The sequence below is a fragment of the Tenrec ecaudatus genome, chromosome 11, assembly GCF_050624435.1.
Source record: "Tenrec ecaudatus isolate mTenEca1 chromosome 11, mTenEca1.hap1, whole genome shotgun sequence".
Taxonomy (NCBI): Eukaryota; Metazoa; Chordata; class Mammalia; order Afrosoricida; family Tenrecidae; genus Tenrec; species Tenrec ecaudatus.
Window position 1 is genome coordinate 619,866 of NC_134540.1, and position 25,363 is coordinate 645,228.

The 25,363-nt window shown below is 53.6% G+C and overlaps 1 protein-coding gene across 1 annotated transcript; it reads right to left on the minus strand.

Annotated features, from left to right (window-relative positions):
* Positions 1-514: 514 nt before the first annotated feature.
* On the minus strand, positions 515-838 carry SERTM1 (serine rich and transmembrane domain containing 1). The gene has a single exon (XM_075563554.1). The coding sequence runs from the start codon at positions 836-838 to the stop codon at positions 515-517; it is 324 nt and encodes a 107-aa protein (XP_075419669.1).
* Between the last annotated feature and the right edge of the window lie 24,525 nt (positions 839-25,363).

A 25,363-nucleotide genomic window follows, 5' to 3' on the forward strand; every position in this document is an offset into this window, starting at 1 on the left:
TTGGTCAAACGTTGGCATTCTTGTCCCTGCTTTAGGAAAGCAACCCAGGACACCTCGACCCACGCACCAGTCTGGAGCGGGGCAGGTGGGGGTGCCCACGCCACCGTTGAATGTGTCCTGGGGCCGAGTCCCGCCTGTAGGCCGCAGTGCTCCCAGGGTTTCCCAGGTTGTCGGTCTGCAGGCGCAGGCAGCCTCATCTTTCTCCCTGGGAGCAGCTGCTGGCTTTGAACCGCCGACCTTGGGATGAGCACCTGAGTGCTTCACTGCTTAGCCCCGCCAGCCGATGTCCTAGTGACAGTCAGCCTGGACTTCTGTGGTGGGTCCTTGTCCCAGGGGCGGGATTCCCGGGCGGACTTCTGGAGTGTCAGGGGTGTGGACACGTGCGTTCGTCTGTCCACAGTCACCGACAGCAGGCATCATGCCCCGGGGCAGCGCAGGGCCAGTCGGTGAAACTCAGCCCTGCACTGGAGTACAGGGGCAGCTGCCGGGAGGTCCTGGGCATGGACCCTCCTCCTCAGGGCGAGAGGCTGGACAGGCTGGAGCACCCGGAGGAGATGCTGGTGACCTCGAGGTTGGTGAAGGAGCTCCCCATCTCGCTCGGGAACTCCGGGCAGGGTGCACCAGACGAGATGAGGTTCTGCAGCCTCTGGAGGGCTAGAAGCAAGAGAAGCAACAGGAAGGCCAGGAGGCTGAGGAAGATGGACACGTAGACATACACGCTGGACAGATGGCCCGAGGACGGGTCCACTGAGGTTGACAGGGATGTAGGTAGGAGCTCGAGGAATGTCCCGTTGTCTGGGCGCCCTGCCAATGCTGCTGGAGGCCCCGAGGTGGACATCCTGGTGGACCGTGAGGGGACAGGCGAGGTGTGAGTGGCTGGGCCTCACAGCAGGGCTCACGGGAGCAGAGCGGGCCCCGGGTCTTCCAGGTGGAGGCTGGACGCAGATTGGGCCCTTGGCTAGGCTGCAGGGAGAAAGATCATGGATGATCAGGACAGCTCTCCTCTAACTCTGGGGCCAGCCTTCACTGTGGTCAGTCTTGAGTGTGAAACCCACCTAGGAGAGAGGAGAACGGGGGACCCCAGGCATGAGAAATGGTCACCCCTTTATATTGGCTGGCGATGCCACCAGTGTGACCTTTAGAGGCACCTGCTGACCAGGCACCCCTCGCCTAGCCATGGGACACACAGACCCGTGTTGTCAATACCATGCGCCCTCACAGGCAGACTGGCTGTGGCAGCCCTAAGGAACCCCAGTGGAGCCCCAGCTGGGCTGCTGGCTCTGAGGGGGAGAGATGGGGTCATCTGCTCCTGTAAAGGCTGACAACCTGGGGACCCGTGGGCAGTTCCTGGCTGTCCTAAAGGGTCGCAGGGAGTCAGAGTGGACTCTGCAGTGAGTCTGGAGTTAGGGGGCAACCCTGCATCCAGCAGGTCTATGACACCACTTCTCTGCTCACTTGGTGTCTGTGTCCACGTGGGTCTACCTCATAGCAGTCAGGCATCTCCATCAGCCACGGCCTGCTTCCTAGACTGCCGTGCAGGGTCTTCCACTCAGAAACGACCCTGGAGGCAGTGGAAAGACAGGACAGCCTTCGACATACCAAATTTAGTTCTGCGTATCAGAATGCACCAAAGCCAGACAGGCCACCCCATGCTCCAGCCGAGCGATCAGAAGGACAGGTGCAATGTTGTCAGGAAGGGAAATGAGATGACAGGCTGGAAAGAGCTTCCATGTCCCTCCAAATAGATGAAGCGGGCACAGTATCTATAGGTCAGCGGCCACTAAAGGAGCTGCGCGTAGTAGCCCAGTGGTTAAAGAGCTTTGCTGTTGACCTAAGATGCTGGGGATTGCCGCCCCCCCCTCCACCCTTGCGCGCTCCAAGGGAAAAAGATGCGGCAGTCTGTTCTCAGATGGATGGAGTCACAGCCTTGGAAACCCCGCGGGGCAGTTCTGCTCTGTCCTACAGGGTCCCTGAGAGCCGAGTTCCATCAACAACGACGGAGGCCTGTGTGGTGTAAGTGGTTTGCACTCAGTTCCTGGCTTAGAGGTCAGTGGTTCAGACCCAGCTAGCAGCTCTGCCTCCGTGACGCTGGCCACCATGAGCCATGGAGTTGCCTCCTCCACCGCGCAGCCCAGGCACCGTGGACTGCTGTGGCCGGAGCAAAGGCTGGGGCCGTTGTCTTTGATTTTCCGTTGATGAAGGAGCATGAGTTATAGCTGACTCTTCAAAAGCGAGTCAGGTTGTCATGGTCCAAACCCACTTACTGCTGACTCACAGTGAGCAGACTGGACAGAGCAGAACTGGGCCTTGGCGGCTCCAGGACTGGGTGTGTTACAGGCACAGACTGCACGTCCTTCTCCTGAAGCACAGCTGTTGGGTTTGACTCGCCGACCTTGGGGTTGGCAGCCCCATGCCTCACCCACTGCACCCCGGCTCTTAGGGTACCCCAGGCGCATCGCATCCTGTAACCCCGTGTCTCCTGACAGACTGAGACACCGGCTGGTGTTTTTCACGGGGCTTCACTCGGATTAATGAGCTGCAGCCCCGCACCCCCGAGCTACGAACAGCCCTTGTTGATCACAGACTCCAGACATCACTGACTCCTTCTGGATGGCAGCCCGGGCTCAGGGGAACAGACACACGCGCACATGGGGGGCTCCATGTGTCCTCTCCCTCTTCCCCTCTCTGCGCCGCCAGTCAACCCCGAAGCTGCTTTCCATAGGAAAGGGGGCGCTTAAGATGGACTGCGCTCACTGGCCGCCAGCTTCGCAGGCCACATTTGGGACACGCCCAGTTTGGGCCATGTCACAATAGCCCGCCGAGTACACAGAGGGAAAGAATAGCCAGATGCAGAGGGTAAGGCGCTTCTCCTGCCTCGTGTGGCGGTAGGTCCTTGGTGGGGTAACAACATAGCCCAGCTTTGTCATAAAAGCTGTTCTTTAGGACACCTGGGGAGCCACACCTGGACATGGTCAGTGGTGGTCGTCAAACTTGGAACAGTGGCCCATGCACAGAATGCAGCCCCCCTCCCCCCGCCAGCCCATCCTCATGAGGGTCCTCACGGTTGAGCCAGGACACTGTGGCCGTCCACCTCGGGGAGGGTCTTCCTCCTGTTCCCTGACCCTCTGCTTTGCTGAGCGCAATGGCCTTCTCCAGGCAATAGGCCCTCTGATAGCAGGCCGCAGTATTGGAGGACTGAGGAGCTTCCCTAGAATACTGAGCGTAGGAGGGGCTTCAGGCAGAGGTAGCATCAAGTGTCAAGCCTACAAAGGAACTAAGAGCCCCCTCACGGCTCGGGGATGACCTTCCCACTTGGTGATGTACTGGGGGTGCGGGGAGTGTCACAGAGAAGAAAGAGGGGCAAGGTGTCCCCATGAGGGGTCCCAGAGTCCTGCTCATCCCTGGTGTGAGCAGAGCAGTGGAAAATGCTCTCTCTGTCCCTCTGTCCCTCTCTGAGGGGGCACAGTGATCTCAGAAGTCTGGCCCACCGAGAAAATGTCTACCCGCTCTCGTAACATGGAACAGCAGGGGACGGCAGCCTATTGAGTGTGGGAGAGGACCACCCTCGGCAGCCTGCTGCCGTGTAAGATAACGAGCCAGGACCAGATTCTGAAAGATAGCATGGAAGCAATCACAGGTGCCAGCCCCAGCCCCTCCAGAATGTTCTCCCACCTAGGAACATGGAGGCGGAGGCGCAGAATCAATAAGCACTATGTGAGAGGCAGCCCTGCGTGAGACATCAATTCAGAGAGGATTTTAGGTTCTTCAAAGACGTAAATTAAAATGTGCGAGCCTGGCGCACTCAGGGCGATCAGGTGGGCTTTCCAAGGGTGCACTTGGTCCTCGTCACGCGTCAAAGGCCGGTCTCCAGCTCTGCTCATCGTCCTTGTTGGGAATATGCACAGCACACAAGCCAGTCGGACAGTTTCTTCGTGTGCGACTGATCGGGGACGCACTGACTTTCTGTGAGTGGTGCGTACGAACATCCTTGTCTTCTGCTTCAGAGTTGCCCCCCCACCCCCCCCGTTCCTAGCTCTTCAGTCGCTGATGTCAGTTGATCCAACAGCAGCTCTTTGGAAAGGCAGCAGGCTCACGGTAGACATTCATTTCTAGTAAAGCTAAACTTTTGTTTGGTTTTAAGGAGATTATAGGGGATGTTTGTGGCTTCAGGTTTAAAGGTTAGCTCAGAACAATAGTGTAAGGGGTTCATTCAGCCCCCAGGGTTCCAGAAAATCTGAACTCCATGAGAATTGGGTAATTTGTTCTACATTCTCTCCCCTTTGTTCAGGAAACTTCTATAGAAGCTTTGGCCAATGCCAGTCAGGGTGCAGTGTAGCAATGATGAAGCATACAACTTTCCTCTAGGCCTTTAGTACCTCTTCCCACCACTGTCATGATCCCAATTCTGCCTTGCGGGTCTGGCTGGACCAGAGGATGTACACTGGTGCAGAGAGGAACTGGAAACACAGGGAATCCATGGCAGATGATCCCTTCAGGACCAGTGGTGAGAGTGGCGATACTGAGAGGGTGGAGGAAGGGTGGGGTGGAAAGGGGGAACCGATTGCAAGGATCTACATATAACCTCCTGCCTGGAGGCCGAACAACAGAAAAGTGGGTGAAGGGAGATGTCAGACAGTGTAAGATATGACAAAATAATAATTATTTATAAATTATCAAGGGGGAGGGAGTGAGAGAGGGTGGAGGAGGGAGGGGGGAAAAGGAGCTGATACCAAGGGCTCAAGTAGAGAGCAAATATTTTTAGAATGATGATGGCAACAAATGTGCTTGACACATGGATGGATGGATTGTGATAAGCGTTGTATGAGCCCCCAATAAAATGATTCTTAAAAGAAAAGAGCGTTGGCCCAAATGTCTGGTCGTGCTAGCTGGGCATCCTCCAGTCTGGTCTCATGCCAATGGAAATGACGATTCCTCCGGAGAGACCTCAAGTCACGCACGCCACATGCTCCTCCCATGGGTTACTCTCCGGTCTCTGTGGCCCGGGTGCCTGGAGGCACTTGTTATGCCTCGGAGCAGCTGTGATCTGCTTGCCTTCCAAGCCAAAGCTCTGTGGTGGTGTTTTGTTCCGTTGGGTTGCACAAATAGTCGAAAGCACACATTCACATCACTCACTCCCCTGACATCCATGTGCAGTTCTCTCTGCTTCAGGATGCAGGCACATAGCTGCCCAGAGAGGGCCGGGAGCAGAGGAAGGACCCTGAAGGTGGGAAGGACCCTGAAGTCTTATGCAATGGGAATGGGTCTTCGGAACATCATGTGCGTACAGAAAACGGGATGTCTAGAGTCACAAGTTCAGGAAAGCAAGGGCAGTAGTGCTCACCAGGTGCCACTGACACATGGCGCCGTGTGTGTGTGTGTGTGTGTGTGTGTGTGTAGAAGTGTGTTCGGTTCATCAGGGGCAGATTGCCAGGCCATCAGGAGACCATCTTCCCAGGAGCAATCAGGGCATCAGAGTGACAACAGTCAGAACCACACGCCAGTTTTCTCAAATCCTCACACTGCACCCCCTCATCTTTAGATTGTAAAAAGGGCAAGCAAGTTCAGGGTCAGAGAACATAAAAACTGGGACAAGGTCACCAGGCTGAGGCTGAAGGCAGGGCTGGAATTCAGATCTCTTTGTCCAGTCTCCGCAGTCTACAGTCCTGCCGACGCCTTCTCCCCGGGAGGCTGATGCTGTGGGCGAGGTGCATCTCAGCCTGTGGGCAGTAGGGTTTGGTTGGGAGCTAAGTGCCTGCGAGTGGATTCCAGCTCGCCCACAACCCCACATGGGGTACTGACCGAGGGGCACTGACCGAGGGGCACTGACCCAGAGTAGAGCTTCACTGTAGTTCCCTAGGCTGCACTCTTTATGGACACGAGCACCAGGTCTCACCTCCATGGAGTCCCTGGGTGGCCTCGAAGCGCCAGCCTTTGGGTTAGCAGCTGAGTGCGTAGCCATGGAACCAGCAGGGCCCCTTCTTAACACCACAGCCATGTGTCCACCCCGACCGACAGGCAGGCCATGGCTTCTCATGAGGTGATCCGAATGAGAGTCAAACTATGGTCTCTGGCATGGGAGATGGACATCCCACCACGAATCACCACTTCCTACTTCCTATCCTCCAGTACACACCCCAAACCCAACCCAGCCACCGCCACTGAGCCCAGTCTGAGGGTCCCACAGGGTTTCCTAAGGTGCAGTCTTTACAGATGCAGACTGCCCCTTCTTCCTCCTGTGGAGGGGCCGCAGGGTCCAAACTGCCCACCCAGTGCTTGGCTCACTGCCCCAGCAGGCCCCGCTTGAGTCAGTAACTATCTGTCGGCGGAAGGATGGAATGAAGAAGGTCACTCTTCTTCAGGGAAGGGGACACCACTTCCGTCCAGTCATTCTGGACTCACGGCCTACCCATGGAGAGGGCAATCTTCGTGGATCTCATGCTGTTGTACACAGGACCACTCTGAGGGGACGGGCTTGACGGCGCCCAGCAACAAGAGCACATGGCGCATGTCTTCCAGCCCTGGGAGAAAGATGGGCTTCCTACCCCCACGAAGAGTGAGCGTCTTGGGAGTTGATGTGATCCATGACATCTCAAGACCCTTTTCTGAACTGTCCCACGGTCAGCAATAGCAACTCCTGGCCCTCAGCTCCCCATCAAACCTTCTGAGTTGCGTTGCCAGTTTGGTCTTGTAAGGTTGAGACCATGAGCATGGAAAGACACTCTACTCTCACTCAGTGAAGCTGCCTGGAAGGACTCCCGGGGGGCAGTTTCAGCATAGGGTGTAACAAAGGAACTCTGAGGAGCACACACATCAGACTAAGGGCTTACCACACGGAGCCAATGAAGCTTGCTTTATTTTGAACAGTCTTTAAATGGACCTTGGCGAATTGTTAAGCTTCTGATGATCACACACTGGGGCCCTGGGCCCATCTGCTCCTCTCTGAATAAGATCAAGGGAAATGTCTGTGGAGATCTGGCTCCCAGTGCGTCCACAGTGTAAGCTCCTCCTAGAAAGTGGGGAAGCCAGATTAGGGGCCTCGAATACATTATGCAGCTATCTGAGGGACCAGCTGGGTGCCAACGTGAAGAAGCAAATGGAAAACAGGTTTATACAGAGACATAAACCAAGAAGCTCTGGCAAGGCAATGGTTAAGTACTGGCTGTTGATGGAAAGGGGGTCAGTGGGAACCCCCAGAGGTTCCAAAGGAGAAAGGCCTGGTGGCCAGCTCCAGGACACTAGGAGTGGTCTGCTCTGTCACTTGGGGCTGCTGGGAGTTGGAATCCATTAATTAGCCCCGGGAGCAAGGGGTGTGTGTGGTGTGTGTTGGTGTGTATATGTTGGTGTGTGTGTGGTTTGTGCCTATATGCTGTGTGTCTGTTGGTGGTATGTGTTAGTGGTATGTGTATGTTGATAGTGTGCATGTTTGTGGTGTGTGCTTGTATGTGTGTTGGTTTGTGTGTATAGGTTGGTGTGTGTGTATTGGTGGAGTGTGTGTGGTAGTGGTGTGTATGGGTATTGGTAGTGTATGCATATGTGTGTGTGCTGGGGTGATCACATGTGTGTGTTACCGGAGCAGGTCAGCAGGCCTCTCTCTCAACCTTTGGCTGGCAGTCCAGGGCCTGATTGCCCTCCGCCAGCTCCTCCATGCCAGGCTGTTGCTGCTGTCAGATGCCTCCACATTAGTTCTGGCATGTGGCAGCCCCGTGTGACAGCAGCAGGACACTGTACTGGGTTTCTCTCCTGCAGAGCCTCGAGATGGATTTGAACAGTCAACCTTCAGACCAGCAGCCCAGTACTTAACTGTTGTCCATCATGCTCCTTAGCAGCAGGCTGCTGTGGTGGTGAGTCACCTGGTAGATTCTGACTGACCGAGAGGCCACTGGCCCGGAGCAGCATGGCAATCGGAAGGGCATCTGCGCTGCTCATTCCCCAAGGCAGCTCCTTGGTGATCGCTCCTTGGCAAACCCTGTGCTGCAGCTGTGTCTGTCCGCCCCGAGCTGAAGCGCTGCTTTCTTTCCTGTGTTTGCAATGAGCTCGTCTGTCACTGGACACCCCGCATCCACTTCTGTCTCCCTTCTCCTCCTTTGTCAGCCACTGAGGGGGAGGAGTCTGGAGGGCTTTTTGACATTGTGCGTCTTCACTATCAGTTTACTGTTTTTTAAGAAGCACATTCTATGTCGAACACAGCCCATCTCACCACATGAGATCAGTAATAAACCACTAAACCCCACATGACGGTGGTTCTGTAAGGTCTCTCTCTCCTGGCTAGATTCCAACCTCAGTCCTTGGCTCCGCGCGAGAAAGATTTCACGCCGAAGCCGGGCTCGTGATCCAAGTGAATTTAATGAGAGTTAAAAGAAGCTTCAGGTTTTACATGGCACCCATAGAATTTCTCTGACCATGAGGCCTGGCAGAGACTGCTCTGGATCACGCAAGGATCTCTCTCCTCCCACGAAGATGACCAGACCAGCCAAGCCAAGTCAAGACCAGCCCAGCCAAGCCAAGCCAAGCCAAGCCAAGCCAAGCCCCCTCTCTGTTCCTGCCTTTTCAAGAATTCCCGGGGAGGCGTGGTGAATAACCCCAGGTCGCTCCCATTGGCTGAATTGCAATCACCTGGCCCAGGTGGGCTGCTCCAAGTGTAACACCCATCCGCGCCCACTGGCGGGAAAATCCAGCTTTGTCCTATGCTGGCTCTCCTGGGCATGCGTAAATGGACTTCCCAATTCCCTAGGCTAAGCTGCCTAACAGTTCCATCTTCTCCTCCTCCTTCTACAATCTCCTCTCCCTGCGCCTGCCCCTGGCCCATGGCCTTCTCATGGCTTAAGCACAGTCACCTAGGAGACGAGTCACCTCGTCTTCTGGACATGCCGCAGGCTGCCAGAAAGACAAGCAGACCCATCTTGGAAGGAGTCTAACCCCAATGTTCCTGAGAAGTGAGGATGGGGAAATGTCGTCTCACATGCTATGGGCATGGCCATCATGCTTGGCCAATGAAACAGATGAAGGAAGATATGGCCAAGACTGGTGGACGGACACTGTGGCTGCAACAATGGAGTCACGAATAAGATCAACACTGAGCATGGCTGTCTTCATTCCCCACTCTCCTCATCCCCCATCTTCATCCTCCCTCCTCATCCCCCACCACCATCCCCCCTCTCCTCATCCCCCCTCTTCATCCCCCTCTCATTTGCCATCTTCATTCCCCCTCCTGATCCCCCATCATCATCCCCCATCCCCTATCATTATCCCCCTCCTCATCCCCCCTCTCTTCATCCTCATTATCATCTCCCCTCTCCTAACCCCCCACCATCATCCCCCCTCTCCTCATCCCCCACCATCATCCCCACTCTTCATCCCCCCTTTCCTCATCCCCCACCGTCATCCCCCCTCTCCTGATCCCCCGTCTGCATTGCCTTTAGTAGGAGAGAACAGAAAAGTGAAAAATGCTGAAGCACATGACCGCTCTCAGCTGCTAACCTGGACGTCAAGGGTCCAGACCACCCAAGGCACCTCGGAAGCATGGCCTGGAGACCCACCTTGAAAATCCAGCCCCTAGAAGCCTCACTGCCTCCACACATCCAAAGTCTGTGAGATGGGGCATCACCACTCAGCTCTGTGACTGGACAGCGGGCTGGACTGGGCAGCACGGGCTCCTTGTCACCCCTGACAGAGGCTCAGAACTCGAAGTCACTGGTGAGGTTTCACACTTAGAGACACCCTAAAGTGTGTGGCTACTTTGTTTTTTTAACTACCAGAATGTATATATTGCTCCCTCCTCACCAAATAATATTTCCTGGTCCCAACTGTGAACGTGAACACGAACCATGTTGTGAGGGCACCATGGTGCCCGTGGGAGACACGTGGCCACTGACCAACATTGGAGCAGGAGGCCAGTGCCCGGCACAGCAGTGGCCCCTGGACCCAAAACTCAGACTCCGTGCACAGACTGACGGGCTCTGAAACAAGTTGGGGTCCTTCCTTCCGTATCACAACCCTCTGGCGGGTCCCCTGAGGGGCCCCAGTGACAGTGTGGTTAACCCTCTGCCGTGTGCTCAAGCCCCCAACGCACTGGAGTACTTCACCTCTGCCCACGAGGGCTCCTTCACACCAAATTCTACAACATTAAAAAAAATTCATTAAAAAAATTTAAAAAGTCTGAACTATAAAAGATGAATGTCAATGGATGGATGTATAGATATGTTAAGAGATGTAAGAGCCCCCTCCCCTCTGTAAAATGATTTTTCTTTTAAAGAAGATGAGCGACATACAAGTGCAGGGACTCTCAAGCCCAGAGGAACGGGGCATGGCCTGGAAAAGAGCTGTCAGGAGCCTCTGGGGTTCAGGTCCATCCTCATCCTGCATGGAAAGGCCTGGACTCTCACCCTCCCTGACGACCCTCTGCAAACCCCCATGGAAACTCTGGCACACCCCGAGCATGGGAACCAGCTGCCCCCAGGCCACGGACACTCCTTCCCTCCACAGGCCCGCAGCGCGGCACTGCCGCAAGCAGGAGGACCCGCTGTCCCGGACCACGGCCTGGACAAGCACCCACTCACTGGCTCTTGGCCTGGCCCACGCCTCGCATCTTCCAGGCCATTCTGGCCCTGGCCCACTGCAGAGTGGAGAGAACAGCCCCGTGGTGTCCGGCTGTGACCTTCAGGGAGTCGCCTGACATGCATGAGAGAGCTGGACAAGGAACCGGTGGGACCCAGGCGACACCGTGGTTAACCCACTGCAGTGGGGCAGCGTCGGTGCCCTTGCACGATGGTGCGATGGAAAAGGCCGGGAAGAAGCACAGCCGGAAAGCTCCTTAGAAATGAGGGTGGTGACACTTCCTCCCGTGTACTCTGGACAAGTTGTGGAGAAAGTGCAGTCACTGGAGGACGTTAGGCATGGTAAATCCGGGACTCTGAACAAGAAGGGTGGACACAGGGGCTGCAGCCATGGGCTCAGGCCTAAGAATAATTGTGGTCCTCTGGGTCACTCTGAGCCAGAATGGGCCAGATGCTGTGGTGGGTTATGTGTTGGGCTGCTAATATCAAGGTCGGCAGTTCTAAACGACCAGATGCTGTGCAGGAGAAAGATGAGGCTTTCTGGTCCCATAAAGAGTGATGGTCTCAGAGACCCACAGGGGCAGTTCTACCCCGTCCTATTGGGAGTCTGTGAGTTAGAACCGACTCGATGGCAGTGGGTTTGGCTTTTTGGTGAGAGGGCACCTATGATGGAGTCTCACGGCTCGACGGCGGCCCCTACCAGCCCCAGACGGAGGGTGGCCAGGTCTGCCTTGGGTGGGGGGTTCAAATGATTGACCTTTCAGTTAGCGGCTGAAGTGACAACGTCACCAGGGTTCTTGCCTTCAGTCGAGGACTGAAACTGAAACCTGAGCCCCCCCCCCCCCACACACACACAGCACAAACATGGACAGCACCAGTCTCTGGGTCCCAGGGTTGCTAGGACAGAGAGGCCAGCAAAGGTCTGCCGTCCCCTTCACCCCAGGATTCAAAGGCACCTAACTGCCAGCTAGTTCCTGACTTGGTGACCTGGTAGGACAGCAGAGAACTGTCCCCACGGGGGCTCTAAGGCCGTGAATCTTTAAGGTCACATCTTTCTTCCAGTGGGCTTGAACTGCTCAACTACTGGTGAAGTTTGAAGGAGAGCTGGGGGTGTCCTGTGGTTCTGCTGACAGTGACACTGTGTGACAGGGCAGCCTACCTCACACACTCCCTAAGAAACCACTTGGTGACTCTAAAGGGATGTGCATGAATGTAGAGGGATGTGCATGAGTGTAGAGGGATGTGCGTGAGTGTAGAGGGATGTGCGTGAGTGTAGAGGGATGTGCGTGAGTGTAGAGGGATGTGCGTGAGTGTAGAGGGATGTGCGTGAGTGTAGAGGGATGTGCGTGAGTGTAGAGGGATGTACGTGAGTGTACAGGGATGTGCGTGAGTGTACAGGGATGTGCGTGAGTGTAGAGGGATGTGCGTGAGTGTACAGGAATGTGCGTGAGTGTACAGGGATGTGCGTGAGTGTAGAGGGCTGTACGTGAGTGTAGAGGGATGTGCGTGAGTGTAGAGGGATGTGCGTGAGTGTACAGGGATGTGCGTGAGTGTACAGGGATGTGCGTGAGTGTAGAGGGATGTGCGTGAGTGTAGAGGGATGTGCGTGAGTGTAAAGGGATGTGCGTGAGTGTAAAGGGATGTACGTGAGTATAGAGGGATGTGCGTGAGTGTAGGGGGATGTGCGTGAGTGTAGAGGGATGTGCGTGAGTGTAGAGGGATGTGCGTGAGTGTAGAGGGATGTGCGTGAGTGTAGAGGGATGTGCGTGAGTGTACAGGGATGTGCGTGAGTGTAAAGGGATGTACGTGAGTGTAGAGGGATGTGCGTGAGTGTAGAGGGATGTGCGTGAGTGTAAAGGGATGTACGTGAGTGTAGAGGGATGTGCGTGAGTGTAGAGGGATGTGCGTGAGTGTAGAGGGATGTGCATGAGTGTAGAGGGATGTGCATGAGTGTAAAGGGATGTGCGTGAGTGTGTGAGCAGGTGAGTGCATGTGACGAGGGTTTGCAAGAGGGCCTGGCTACCTGGAAAAATGAAGCTTTACTCCCACCTCGGGATAACTCTTAAAACGGCTACTATTATTATATTATTATTATTTTCAGGCGCATGCATCAGGCTGCAGGGCTGAGCGACGGCAGAGCCCCTGAGGCTACAGAGGGTCAGCACTAAGAACCCAACCTGGGGCTGGTCTCCTCTGCCCAGTGGCACTGCCTTAGCAACTGCTGCACACTTTCCCGGCTGGTGCCAGGAGCCCTGGGCACAGCGGTTACAATACTTGGCTGCGATTGGACAGGCTGGTGGTTGGCACCCACCCAGCAACTCAGTGGGATCAAGACGGGCCCTCTGCTCCCGTGGAGGTGACAGGCTGGGGCACCTCACTGGGCAGCTCTGCTGTCTCCCAGGATCCACTCAGCAGCACCCAACGACCACTCCTCGTGCCCCTCTCCTGAGCTGCAAGGAAGAGGAGCCGCGTCTGCGAGCGGCCTGGTCAGACACTGACCAGGCAGTGCCAGGATCCAGGGCCCGCCCCTTGCACCCTACTGGGAACTGGAGCCCTGCGCAGCCGCTTTGAACACCTTGCAGGCAGGTCTCCAGCCCCGTAGGTCACCCCCACAAAGAACCCCAGGGGCTCCGCAGGAGAACCAATGGCTGCGAAAGCACCCCCCCATAGGGCTGCCCAGAGCACGCGGTGGAGGGGTGTGTGTGTGGGGGGGGGTGGACGATGACAAAGGGGGGCGACCCAAGTGGTTTCTATGCGCGCAGGGTCGCCCCCGGGGAGGCCACAACGCACAGCCTCAGCACCCACTCAAGTCAGATGTCCAGGAAGCAGAAACGCAGGTGCCAGCGTCTCCGGGTTGCGGCCAGGGGACAGCGAACCAGCGTCCCCCCACCTCCGCCCCGCTTTGGAGCTGGGGCCGGCAGGCAAACTTGCGGGGGTCCGAGGAACGAAGGGGCGCAGCCATCTGCCAGCGCGGAGGGTGTCCCCTGGAGGCGAGCGGTGGCCCTAGGGACCTAGCCCCACGCACCCCACAAAGGCGGCGCGAGCAGTACGCGCCCAGAAACGCACCGCGTTCTCCTCGGTCTACGCGGGGCTGGAGCCAGACGGGGCCCGGCGGTCGCGGGGTTCTCAGTGAGCAGGTGGGTCCGCCCAGGGTCAAGGACACCGCGCGCCGCGTCGCGCCCCTCGCGAGTCACCTTCGAGCCGCGCAGGGGTAGGTTCGGGGAAGGGGTACCCAGAGCGGGGCCCGGAGGTGGTCGCTGCCCAGGGCCAGCCAGCCTGGGCTAGCAGCCGCCCCCCACTGACCTTCTAGGCCGGCCTGGGGCGCGAGGTGGCGAGGCGCGCGGATTCCCGGATTCCCGTCGCAGGATCTCCGGGTGGGGAAGGGGCGCGGGGCTGCTAGCTCTCCGCACCCCTCCCCCTGGGCTGGGCAGCCAATGGCCGCGCCCGGCCCCCTCCCCGCCGCCCCCCTGCCTCTGCCTGCGCTCGGAGTGCTGCCCCTCCCTCCCTCCCTCCGCTCGCGGAGCTTCAAAGTGCAGGAGGGCTGGGGGCGGGGGTGTAAGAGCCCCGCCCGGAGTAGGTGCGGGGGTACTGAACTTCCCATGGTGAGGGGGTGTCTGCCAGAGCCTCCACTTACCGCCAAGTTTCTTTCTGAGCCCCGCGCAGGCCCCACCCCAAATCAGGTCCCAGGCGGCGCGTCAGGGCAACCGGCTCCGACTTCGCTGTCTGCTGGCATCACCAGGCACCCTGACAAGCCTGGCTCAGACGTCTGTCCTTCCTCCAGGGCTGCTCCGCACGCATGAGCCCTTCAAATGAGACTAGCTTCCTGGTCCTCGGGGGACTCGCCCAGACAGCGAACATTTGTCATGAAGGGACTGGGAGACCTCTCTTCATTCACAGCTGCTGTTCTCCGGACGCCCAACTTGTCGACAGTGGAGCCCGAGGGGGGCCCCTCTAGTTCTGGGGGCCAAGGGTGGGGGGTTGGGCGGGATCCCTTCTGGCAGTGGGCTCCTTGGGTGTGTGGCCGGTGCTGGCTGTACCACCCCTCCTGCTGCCCTGCTCCCCGCCATGGCCAGGAAGCATGCAGGCTCACAGGTGCAGAGGGTGCTGGCCATGCTCAGACACCACTGACCATGGCCCCAGCCTGCTGCCCGGTTGTCTCAGTTACCTTCTACTTCCCCGCAGATGGGAGATTGGGCTGAATGCTCAGACCCCAGGTTAAGCAAAGGCTCTTTCTGTCTCTTCTCCAATTTGTTCACAAGGGAAGTGTGTGTGTGTGGGGGGAGGGGGGGCGCTGGGGTGTGTGTGAATCTTTTCTCTGTGAATTTTTGTCCACTTGACCTAAAACGCAAAGACCTGGTTTCTGCCAATGCCAGAGGACAGGGGAGAGCTGCCCTGCAGGCCTTCTAGGCTGCTATCGCCCAGGGGCAGAATGCCAGGTCTTTCTCCTGCAGAACATCTGTGTGGGCTCCAACCGCCCCATTCTTTGCTGAAAAAAGAGGGCAACGAGGCCTCTTGGTCTTTGGTGTGGGCTGCCATCTGTGTTAGGCTAGATTCTGTAGAGAAGTAAACCATAGCTAGAGAGCGAACATTCTCACAAGAAAACGGTTCATCCAACTGCAGAAGCAGCTAAGTCCAGGTCAAGTCTGTGAAGATGTCAAGCTAGGGCTTCTGAGTAGCTTCAGGGGCTGATAAACATCCCAAGTTGCAGAAGAGGTCAAGGTCAGGTGGCAGGTCAGAGGGTAGGCCAATGCATCTCCCAGGATCCGCAGGCAATATGGCAGGCCATTGGCTCAAGTCTGAAGAACCAGAGGCCGGGGGGGGGGGGCGCTGGAGGCTTTGGGGGTAGGCTCACCAGTGCATCCTGTCTGTGGTGTTTGAGGCAGGCACCCTGGTTCTGTGTCAAGGGAGGCAGACATCTGCTGAGATCCTGCAAGGGTTTTATCTATTTCTGCAGAGTCTAACGGTGGGGCTGGTGGTTCAGCAACCAAACTCTCGACCACTGGGCCACCAGAGCGTCCAGCACACGAGCAGTTATTTTGTGCTGTTGACTTGACACTGCTTTGTCTCAGCCTACAGGACAGAGTAGCATGGCCCCACGAGGTTTCTGAGACTGTGAACCTTTATGGAAGCCAACCGCCACACCTTTCTCCTGGGCAGTGGCTGGTGGTATCGAACCGCCAACCCTTGGGTTATCAGCGAGCTCTTAGCCATTGCCATCCAGGGCTCTATTTGACACATTAGAGCTGCAAATGCGATCATATCGCCAACCTAGGTGTTCCCAAGCCCCTGCTGTCCATTGATTTCCGACTCCCAGGACCCTGCAGGACAGGGTAGCAGCAAGCTGCCAGGCCTGTCATTATCACAGACCTGGGAGTCTCTGGTGGGTTCCAGCCTCGTCTTGGGGAGCAGCCAAGACTCCCCCTTAAGCAGCCCCTGATGACTCCCCAGATCCTGCAGTCAGAGCAGAACTGTGGGCAGGCCTTTCCAGGCCAGCATACCGCAGACACGCAGCCCCAGCCGCCCTTGGATGCGTTCGGGCCCGCTGGGCCCTGCCCTGGGTGCAGCCAGGGGCCCTGAGGCAGCCGCACCACCGCAGCAGATGGGAGCCAGGTGCTTCGCCCACAGCCCTGCCTCCGCCTGGCTGCGGGCCACCAGCAGTTGGGAGGAGGAGGCTTGGGGGAGCTGCCCATCTTCCAGAGGATCTGATACGAGCTTCCCACTACCTGGAGGGTGCAGGGCTGCGCTGAGGCCTCGGGGGCTGCCTCCTGTTGGAAGCTGACTTCCATGCTTTTCTCCTGCCGCCCAGCGACCCAGCGACGGGGTTGAACCTGAGACCCTGGTGTTGAATACCCCACCTCAAGCCCCCCCTGCCCCCTCTTCCGAGTGGGTTCCAGGGGCCTGGCAGAGCACACAGGGTTCCAGGCCTGTCTTCCTTTGTGAAGGAGCCCTAGGGCACAAGGTGTTAGCCACTCACCAGTCTGGGAGAAAGGTGAGGCCGTCTGCTCCCATGAAGAGCTCGTCCTGGAAACCCAGAGGGGCGATTCGAGTCGAAATACACTCGATGGCAGTGGATGTGGGTGGGCCACGGCAGAGCCTGAGCACTATGCCACCAGGGACCTAGCGGGTGAAGACCTAAACCCCACCCAACCCGATGCTATAGAGTCTATTGGGACTCGCCCCCACCCTACAGACAGGATAGGTAGAACTGCTCCATAGGCTCCCAAGGCCACCAGTTTATGGGAGCAGCAGCCAGGTCTCTCTGGGTGACCTGAAAACCCCGACCTCCAGGTTAGCAGGTCAGCTCCTACCTGCTGCCCCTCCAGGGCTACCAGGCCCACTGAACAAGGGGGTGGAAAGAACTCTATTTAGGTCACTGTTGTTGCATCATTTTGCCCAGGAGACAGGTATGGGTGCAGCCCCACTAATGAACAGCGTGCAATTGTAGAAAAAAGGAGATGCACCGGGCACGGGACTGATCTCCAGTAGGGGAAGATGAGGCTTGAGGCTATACAGTCACAAGGTTTGCAAGCCTCTAGTTGCACAGACACAATAGAGTGGGAGTGTGTGAATCTTGGGCATCCTGAGCTCCCCAGTGGGACACTTCAAGATAAGTAACCCAGCCTTTGAGAGACAAAAGGAGTAGATGACTCCTTGCTGAGAGGGACAAAGGAATCTGACTACTCTTAAAGATAGGCATGGCTAGCTTCATCTAGGTGAGCCTGGTGCCATTGTGAGACATCTTTATATTAGTATTTTAATAGAGGTTATTGAGAATGTATATTTAGTGTTATCTCTATCCCAGGAGTGGGGAGGTCTTCCTCTAAACCAGCAGTTCTCAACATGTGGGTCACAACTCCTTTGGGGGTTGAATGACCCTTTCACAGGGGTCACCTAACACTATGGAAAACACGTATTTCCTATGGTCTTAGGAACCAAGACATCACTCCTCTATCCATCTCCAGGCGGGTCCGCCCACATGCACATACACCCACATATGAGCACCCAGCATGTTGACATCATCGCACCAACCCCATCACATATACCCAGTACAAATACAGGTATATGTGACAGAGTTGGCGCCATAATGTACTTATGCGGACCAGTCACACATATAGAGAGCAGCTACTGTGTAGAGAGCAGCTAGTGTGTAGGGAGCAACTACTCTGTTAAAAAGCAGCTACTGTGTTGAAAGGAGCAGTATTGGAAGTAAAACACTTCATGAATTATAATTACTGGATAAATTTTGTGGAAGATGATCTTTGTTGTGCTCTTGCAAAAACTGCTCGGAGAATTTCTGATCTGGTGAAAAAGAAGCTATCTCAACCATCACACTGACGTTGGCTTTTTACACATAATGTTGCAATGTAGTTTACTGTTGTTATATTAAAAATGTTACCCATGCTTCAAGACAAAATTTCATTTATTTGTAATTAGAATAAATATTTCACTATATAGTTACATATTGTTTTTGTGATTCATCACTATGCTTTAATTATGTTCAATTTGTAACAATGAAAATACATCCTGCATATCAGATATTTACATTACAATTCACAACAGTAACAAAATTACAGTGATGAAGGAGCAATGAAAATGATGCTATGGTTGGGGATCACCACCACATGAAGAACTGTATGAAGGGTCGTGGCCTGAGGAAGGTTGAGAACCACTGCTCTAGACCATGGCACTAGTCTTCCAAGCCCCATGGTCAGGAGTGCGGAGATCAGGCTACTTACACTTTCCTCCAGGCCCTCAGATTCCCACAGGAGGGTCCTGGGTGCTGCCACTAAGGGAGGACTCGTACTCATCTCCGGAGCCTAATGTTGAAGTCTTCCACCCGATGCCACGCCATGGTTGGTGCAGAGCATTTGCCTGTTGCTGTCAGGTGCCGTGAACGCAGCGACAACTCACAGGACCTCCAAGAACAACTGGACGAACCACCGCCGGTCCGGAGCCATCCTCACAGTTGTTATGTTTGAGCCCATTGTTGCAGCCACGGTGTCCATCCATCTTGTTGATGGTCACCCTCTCCTTTACCAAGCAAGATGTCCTCCAGGGACTGGTCTCTCCTGATGACATGTCCTAAATGTAGGAGGACCTCATTGGGGCAGTACTGGCTGTGGGCGCCAGTGTTCCCTGATCTTGCCCCTCCTGACTGGGTCCTTCTGCAAGATGCTGTCTCTCTGACTCCCTCTCTTCGGCAGTAGACAGCAGTTAGGAGAATGGAAGTATGCTTTGCTGCAAAGAGCACAGCAATGGTGTGGGTTCCATCACGTCAACCCTCCCGTCCTTAACCTTGGGTGACTCCATGCATGGGGACATCTCTGTCTCACAGGTCGGATGTCTGCAGGCAGGGAAGGTCTGGGAGAGGTGCAGATCCATTCTGAGATGAGATGGATGGAGAAGCTGTGAGTCAGAGCTGCAAAGACATCCCTACCCTGTGGCTATGTTCAGAGCCTGCAGCCAGATGGTTGACTCTGGTGTCAAGGCAATTCTGACTCATGATGCCTGTGACAGAGCAGAGATGCCCCACAGACTGCCATCTTTATGGAAGCAGATGACCAGGTCAGTGTCCAGTGGAGCACACCTGGGTTCCAAATGCCAATCTTCAGATTAGCAGGCAACACATCCCTGTTGCACCAGCAGGGCACCTCTGGCGGCATCTTTGTGTCAGGTGTCTGTGTTTAAACCCTGTTCCCACCACTTGTTGCTTGTGCTGTCCTTGGAAGTGATAGAGTGCCTCTGGTTTTCCATTTCTCCCCTGTGAAATAAGGGTAACAATGGCACCTCCCTCAGAGGGTTGCTATGAGAATTACAGGTGATGGTACAAAGAAAGTGCTCTGCACAATAGCTGCCAGAGGCATTCTGTGATGCTCACCTTCCCAACACGATTGCTAAAGACAAAATGGGTGCATAAGCAAATGTGGTGAAGAGATCTGATGGTGCCCAGCTATTTAAAGATAAAGCATCTGGGGTCTCAAAGGCTTGAAGATAAACAAGCGACCATCTAGCTGGGAAGCAACAAATTCCACATGGGAGAAGCACACCAGCCTACATTATCACAAGGTTTTGGCAGAATCAGGTACCAGGCATCAGAAGACCTAAAAGAAACAATCATATTGATGCAGGGGGCTGTAGTGGAGACCCAAAGCCCATCTGTAGACAAATGGACATTCCCTCACAGATGGGTCAAAAGGAAGGGACGAGCCAGCCAGGGTGCAGTATAGCACCGACGAAACACAATATTCCTCTAGTTCTTTAATGCTTCCCCCCCGCCCCCGCCCCACACTATCATGACCCCAGTTCTACCTTACAGACCTAGCTAGACCAAAGTACATACACAGTATAGATAAGAGCGCTCGACACACAGAATCTAAGGCAGATAAACCCCTTGGGAATAGTAATGGGAGTACTGATACCATGAGGGTAGAGGGTAAGTGGGGGGGGGGGGGAGAAGGGGAGAACATATCACAAGGATCGATGTAGACCACCACCATCCCCTGTGATGAACAACAGAAATGTGGGTGAAGGGAGACTGCAGACGGTGTAAAATATGAAAATAATAATAATTTATAATTTATCAAGGGTTCACGGGGTGGGAAAGGGAGGGGAAAAAAAGAGGAGCTGATACCAAGGGCTCAAGTAGAAAGAAAATGTTTTGAAAATGATGACGGCAATATATGTACAATGTGCTTGACACAATGGATGTATGGATTATTATAAGAGTTGTAAGAGCCCACAATAAAATGATTTATTAAAATTATAAAATATACATATCTGCCAAAGGAAGAGATCAATAAATATTAGCTTTGCGAAAATCTGCTACAAAGATGTCTTACAGTGTTAAGAAGGAAATATGTTCCCTTGAAGACCAAGGACCACCTGACCCAAGTCATGGTATCTCCAATCTGCTCCTCTGCATGTGAAGGCTAGACACAGAATAAGGGAGATTAAAGAAGAGTGTTTGTAAAGAGCATTGACTATACAACGGACTGCCAGAAGGATAAACAAATTGGGATTATAAATAACAAAATGAAAGGTCAGAGGAAGGAGTTGTATTAGACCTGAACTTCGGAGCACCGGGTTTGCAGAAGGCTATGAATGACAGTGAGAGCACAAAGTCCATTTGCACACTCGCCACAGGATGAAGCTTCCATTGAATTCTCTTGAACCGTTGACCAGGCTGTGAATCACCTTGGCCCCAGACAGAGTATCTCAGGACATGAATTAGTGCTGTGGTAATTAGGTTAAATTTTAACATCTTATCATTTACTTCCCCCTTTGACCCATTTTTAATTTGTTCTAATTTTTATTATTTTCTACTTTCTTTTGGATTGAGGTTTTCCTGTGTTCTATTTTGTCACTGTTGTTGGGGATTTAAGGGTGTTTTTATTTTATGAAATCTAGACTCAGTAATCTGTAGAGACAGTAAGGAGATTAGTAATTTCTTTAGGATTATGTCAGGGAAAGCTGGGCTTGGGGAGTGGGGAACTAATAATAACAATGAAGAAAATGTTCTAAAATTGATTGTGGTGATGACTGCACAACTTTAAAAAATGTTCAGACCATTGTATTGTATGACACGGGAATTAAATGTTCTTAAAATTGTTTAGAAGGTGTTCCTGGAAAAAATCCATTAAATTTTAGTTCTATTTTCTCACAAGATTTTTGAAGCCTGCTCAATGACTGGATCTCTTTTCAAGGTTATGTTGCTCCATCTCAAACCTTCCCATTTTTAAGACCATCACAAGAGCCGGAGTGAAGCATTGAATCCATTTTGGCCATATTCCTATCACCCTGTGATAGGTCACTCCACGGGGCGCCCTGGGTGGGTCTGCAGGCCTGGGAAGCCCCCATGGGACAGTTCTGCTGTCCCCCAGGGTCACTGTAAGTCAGAATCCACTGAACGGCACCACCAACAAGGGGTCCACCAGGCAGCCACCATCATGATTTGGAAGGCCCTGACATGTTCGGATTGCCTTTTTCCTTTGCATTGAGGACCAAGCCCGGCCGACAGAGCAAAGTTTACAAAGTAGGTGGCAGGTGTGGCAAATATCAAGAGCCCTAGTGGTGCAGAGGTTAAACGCTTGGTGGCAAATGGAGAAGCCAGCAGTTCAAAGCCACTACCCGTGCTGCAGGAGACAATGGGGCCATCTGCTTCCATAGAGACAGAAGACTGGGACACATGATGGAATTCTACTCTGTCCGATAGGGGCTCTGCGAGTCAGGATGGGCCTGAAGGCCGTGGGTTTGGATTTTTGTTTGGACACCTGCTTCCTTCCATCAAGAGTGCTCTGGGGGAAGTACGGCAGGGTAATAGGAATGAATATACAATCCCTATGCTGAGTAAATTATCAAAGAAGCTGGAAAACATGAAAAGGAATTCCGTGTCAGTAGAGAAGGAAGGCTTACCACCAGCGTGCGGTATATAGATGACACAACCTTGCTTGTTGGAAGTGAGGAGGGCTTGAGACACTTGCTGAGGAATGTCAGAGATTGCAGCCTTCAATATGGGTTACAACCCAATGTAAAGAAAACCAAAATCCCCACTAGACTAGTAGGTAACATCACAATAAACAGAGAAAAGATTGAAGTTTCAATCTTAGATCAACAATCAATGCTCACAGAAACAGCAATCAAGAGGTCAAATGACATTGAATTGGGTAAATCTCCTGCACAAGATCTCTTTAAAGTATTGAAAAGAAAGGATGCTACTTCGAGGATTAAAGTGTACCTGAGCCAGGCCATGGTATTTTCCATTGCCTCATATGCATGTGAAAGTTTGACACTGAATAAGGAAGACCAAAGAAGAATTGATGTGTTTTAATTATGGTGCTGGAGAAGAATATTGAAGGCATAATGGTCTGATGGAAGAACAAACAATGGGGAAATACAGATACTGGAAAAAAGCACTTCTTCAATAAGAGCACTCCTCAGAGACAAGGAAGGTGAGACTTCATCTCATGAACTTTGGACGTGTTGTCGGGAGAGACCTGTCCCTGGAGAAGGACATCACACTTCTTTATCTGCCTCTTGCCTTTGGCTGCCTTAAGGCCATTCTCTGTTCATTGGTGATGTGGAGGGGCAGCAGGAAAGAGGAAGACCCTCGATGAGAGGAGTTGATGAAGTGGTTGCAACATGGGGCTCGAGCGTAAGAAAGATAGTGATGATGGCACAGGTTTCCTTGTGTTGTGCACAGGGTCACTCTAAGGTGGAATGGTGCCTAACAACACCACAAATAGAACCGGTGTCCAGGGAGCCTACAGCTTCCTGACTGCACACCTGAGAGTGTGAAGAACCACCTCCCGAGCTACCTTGCCTCCTCCTCCTCCAACAACGACCCTGGACAAGCTGTCATCACCACCTAGCTTCAGTTTCCTGTTAGTCAATGAAGCTGCCTCACAGAGCTTCTGTGAGAACACATGAGCTGAACTGAGCCCTGGTGGCAAAGCTGCTAACCACAAGGCCAGTGGTTTGAACCCACCAGCTGCTCCACAGGAGAAAGATGCGGCTGTCTACTTCCGTTGTGTTAGTTGGGTAGACTAGAGAAACAAATTCATAGACACTCATATGTGTATAAGAAAGAGCTTGTATACAAGGGCAGTTGAATATTGAGAAAACATCCCAGCCTGGTCCAGTCCAGATCAAGTCCATAAGTGTGATAATAGCCCATATGTCTGGTACCAATCTATAGAGTCCTCTTCAGACTCATGAAACACATGCAATGGCGCCGAATGCAGGAAGATCACAGGCCAGTGGGTGGGAAGTCTTGTGGATCCAGTGGTGGTGTAGGCAAATCAGCTCTGGCAGGGGTCTCAATGTGTGTCCTCCAGCTCAGGGCATTAGCATAGTTCTAAGTGTCTAGTCAGCTGCAATGTCTCTCAGAGAGTGAGCCTGTGTCCTATCTCCTTAGCGCCTCCAAATTAGGTCATCAAGCTGTGATTGACAGGCTAAACTCCACCCCTTCACTCTTCATCCTCTCAAACTGACAACCAGATTATGTAACTACCACACCCGTGAAAGTTTAGTCTCCGGAACCCACGGGCAGTTCTGCCCTGTCCCGCAGGTCTGCATGGGAATGGGCCCACAGGAGGTGAGTCTGGTCTGTTGGTCTGAGAGCCTGGCACACATAGTCAGGAAAGTGGGTCTACTGGCTCTCCTCTTGGCTCAGATGAAGATGCCATCGGTGGATCCAATTATCTGCCTCTTGCCTTTTGGCCATTCTGTTTCATTAGCACCTCCCACCTTCTCTGAGTGACAGAAATAATGGAAGGAAATCTAGCGTGTTGATTTTGCTGCTAATTATCACCTAGTAAAAAGAGCAAGAGGCCCGAGACCATCACCATCAGTGAAAACAAACCAGGGCGTCTTCTGTGGGAAATACAGCAGTCTGTGTTCTTCACCCACAATCCTCCTCCAACTGGTCCTTCAGCACGCACAATGAGAGGCTGGGAATGAAAGCCGTCGGTCAAACCCTGGCTCTTTGCTAGAACCATCGGGTGGTGTTAAAGAATGCCCCTGCCGGGTCTCACCGCAGCCGACTTTGTCCAAGTCTGAGGGGTCTTTCTGACAAGCTGCAGAGCGATTCTCGGTGTTTCTGACAACCGTGGATGATTTGAAGTGCTTCTTCTGAGAAAGCAAGACTGTTGTAGACACCCAGCTCCTGGTCGTGACTGAATTCTCAAGGGCAGGTCACCTTAGAGGTACGTGGGGCTGGTATTCACCTGCCTCCTGCGGTTTCCTTTACAGCCCTCCGGGGACACCTCGCAGAGCCCCCTGCTGCCTCCCTCAATGCCCTGCTCACACCAGATGGCATGGTGGGTGACTGCAGTCTTCTGAGGTAAAGCACCAATGAAGATTACTCCTCAAACCTGTCGCCTTCTCCCCTGTGCTGCTGCTCCTTGCCATCGAGTCTGTTCCAATTCGGGGTGACCTAACCCCTTGCCAGTCCTGCAGTATCATCTCAACTGTGGACCTGTTGGTGCCCATTGTTGGGGTCACCGTTCCTCGAGCACTCTGTTGCTGGGTGTGCTGTCCATGTGAGTCCCTTCAGATTCATCAGGACCCGCTGTATAGCAGAAGGAAGCACCGTCCCACAATGGGCTCGCATGTCACAGCAGTGTTTGTCGTGTTCAAGTCAGGGTTCTGTGAGTCAGGCTGACTCGAGGGCCCCCAGCAACAGCTAGCAGTGCATGAGGGCTGCGGTCCCTATGGCTCTTCCCCAACACCTGCTCTCTGTAGTTCATTGTGGATGAATGGGTGGGTTTCCTTCTTTGTGGGGGTGGAGAGGTGTTCTCATTTTACATGTGGTGTGAACATGCATTTCTCTAATGATCAGTGCTATTGAGCATCTTTCCATGTACTTATTGCCCATATGCATATCTTCTTGGGAGAAATATCAGCCCAGGAACATTGGCTATTTATGAGATTGGATTGTTCATCTTTTTACTGTTGAGTTGTGAGAGTTCTTTGCAGATATTTTCTCTCATTCTGTGTGTTGTTTACTCACTTTCTTGTTAATGTGCTTTGATGCACAAATGGTTTTTAAAATTTTTTATATCCAACTTACCTGCTTTTTGGTTTTTAATTTCTTTGCTATTTTTGCGGTCACATTTAAGAAGTTGCTATCTAATCCAAGTTCATGTACAGGTATCTTGGAGGCCTGGTGCGATGGTGGTTACTAATTGGGCTGCAACCTGCAAGGCCAGTAGTTCAAAACCACACTTTCTTTGAGGGTAAAAGATAAGACTTTGTACTCCTGTAGACAGTTTCAGTCTCAGAAACCCACAGGGGCTGTTCTGCTCTGTCCT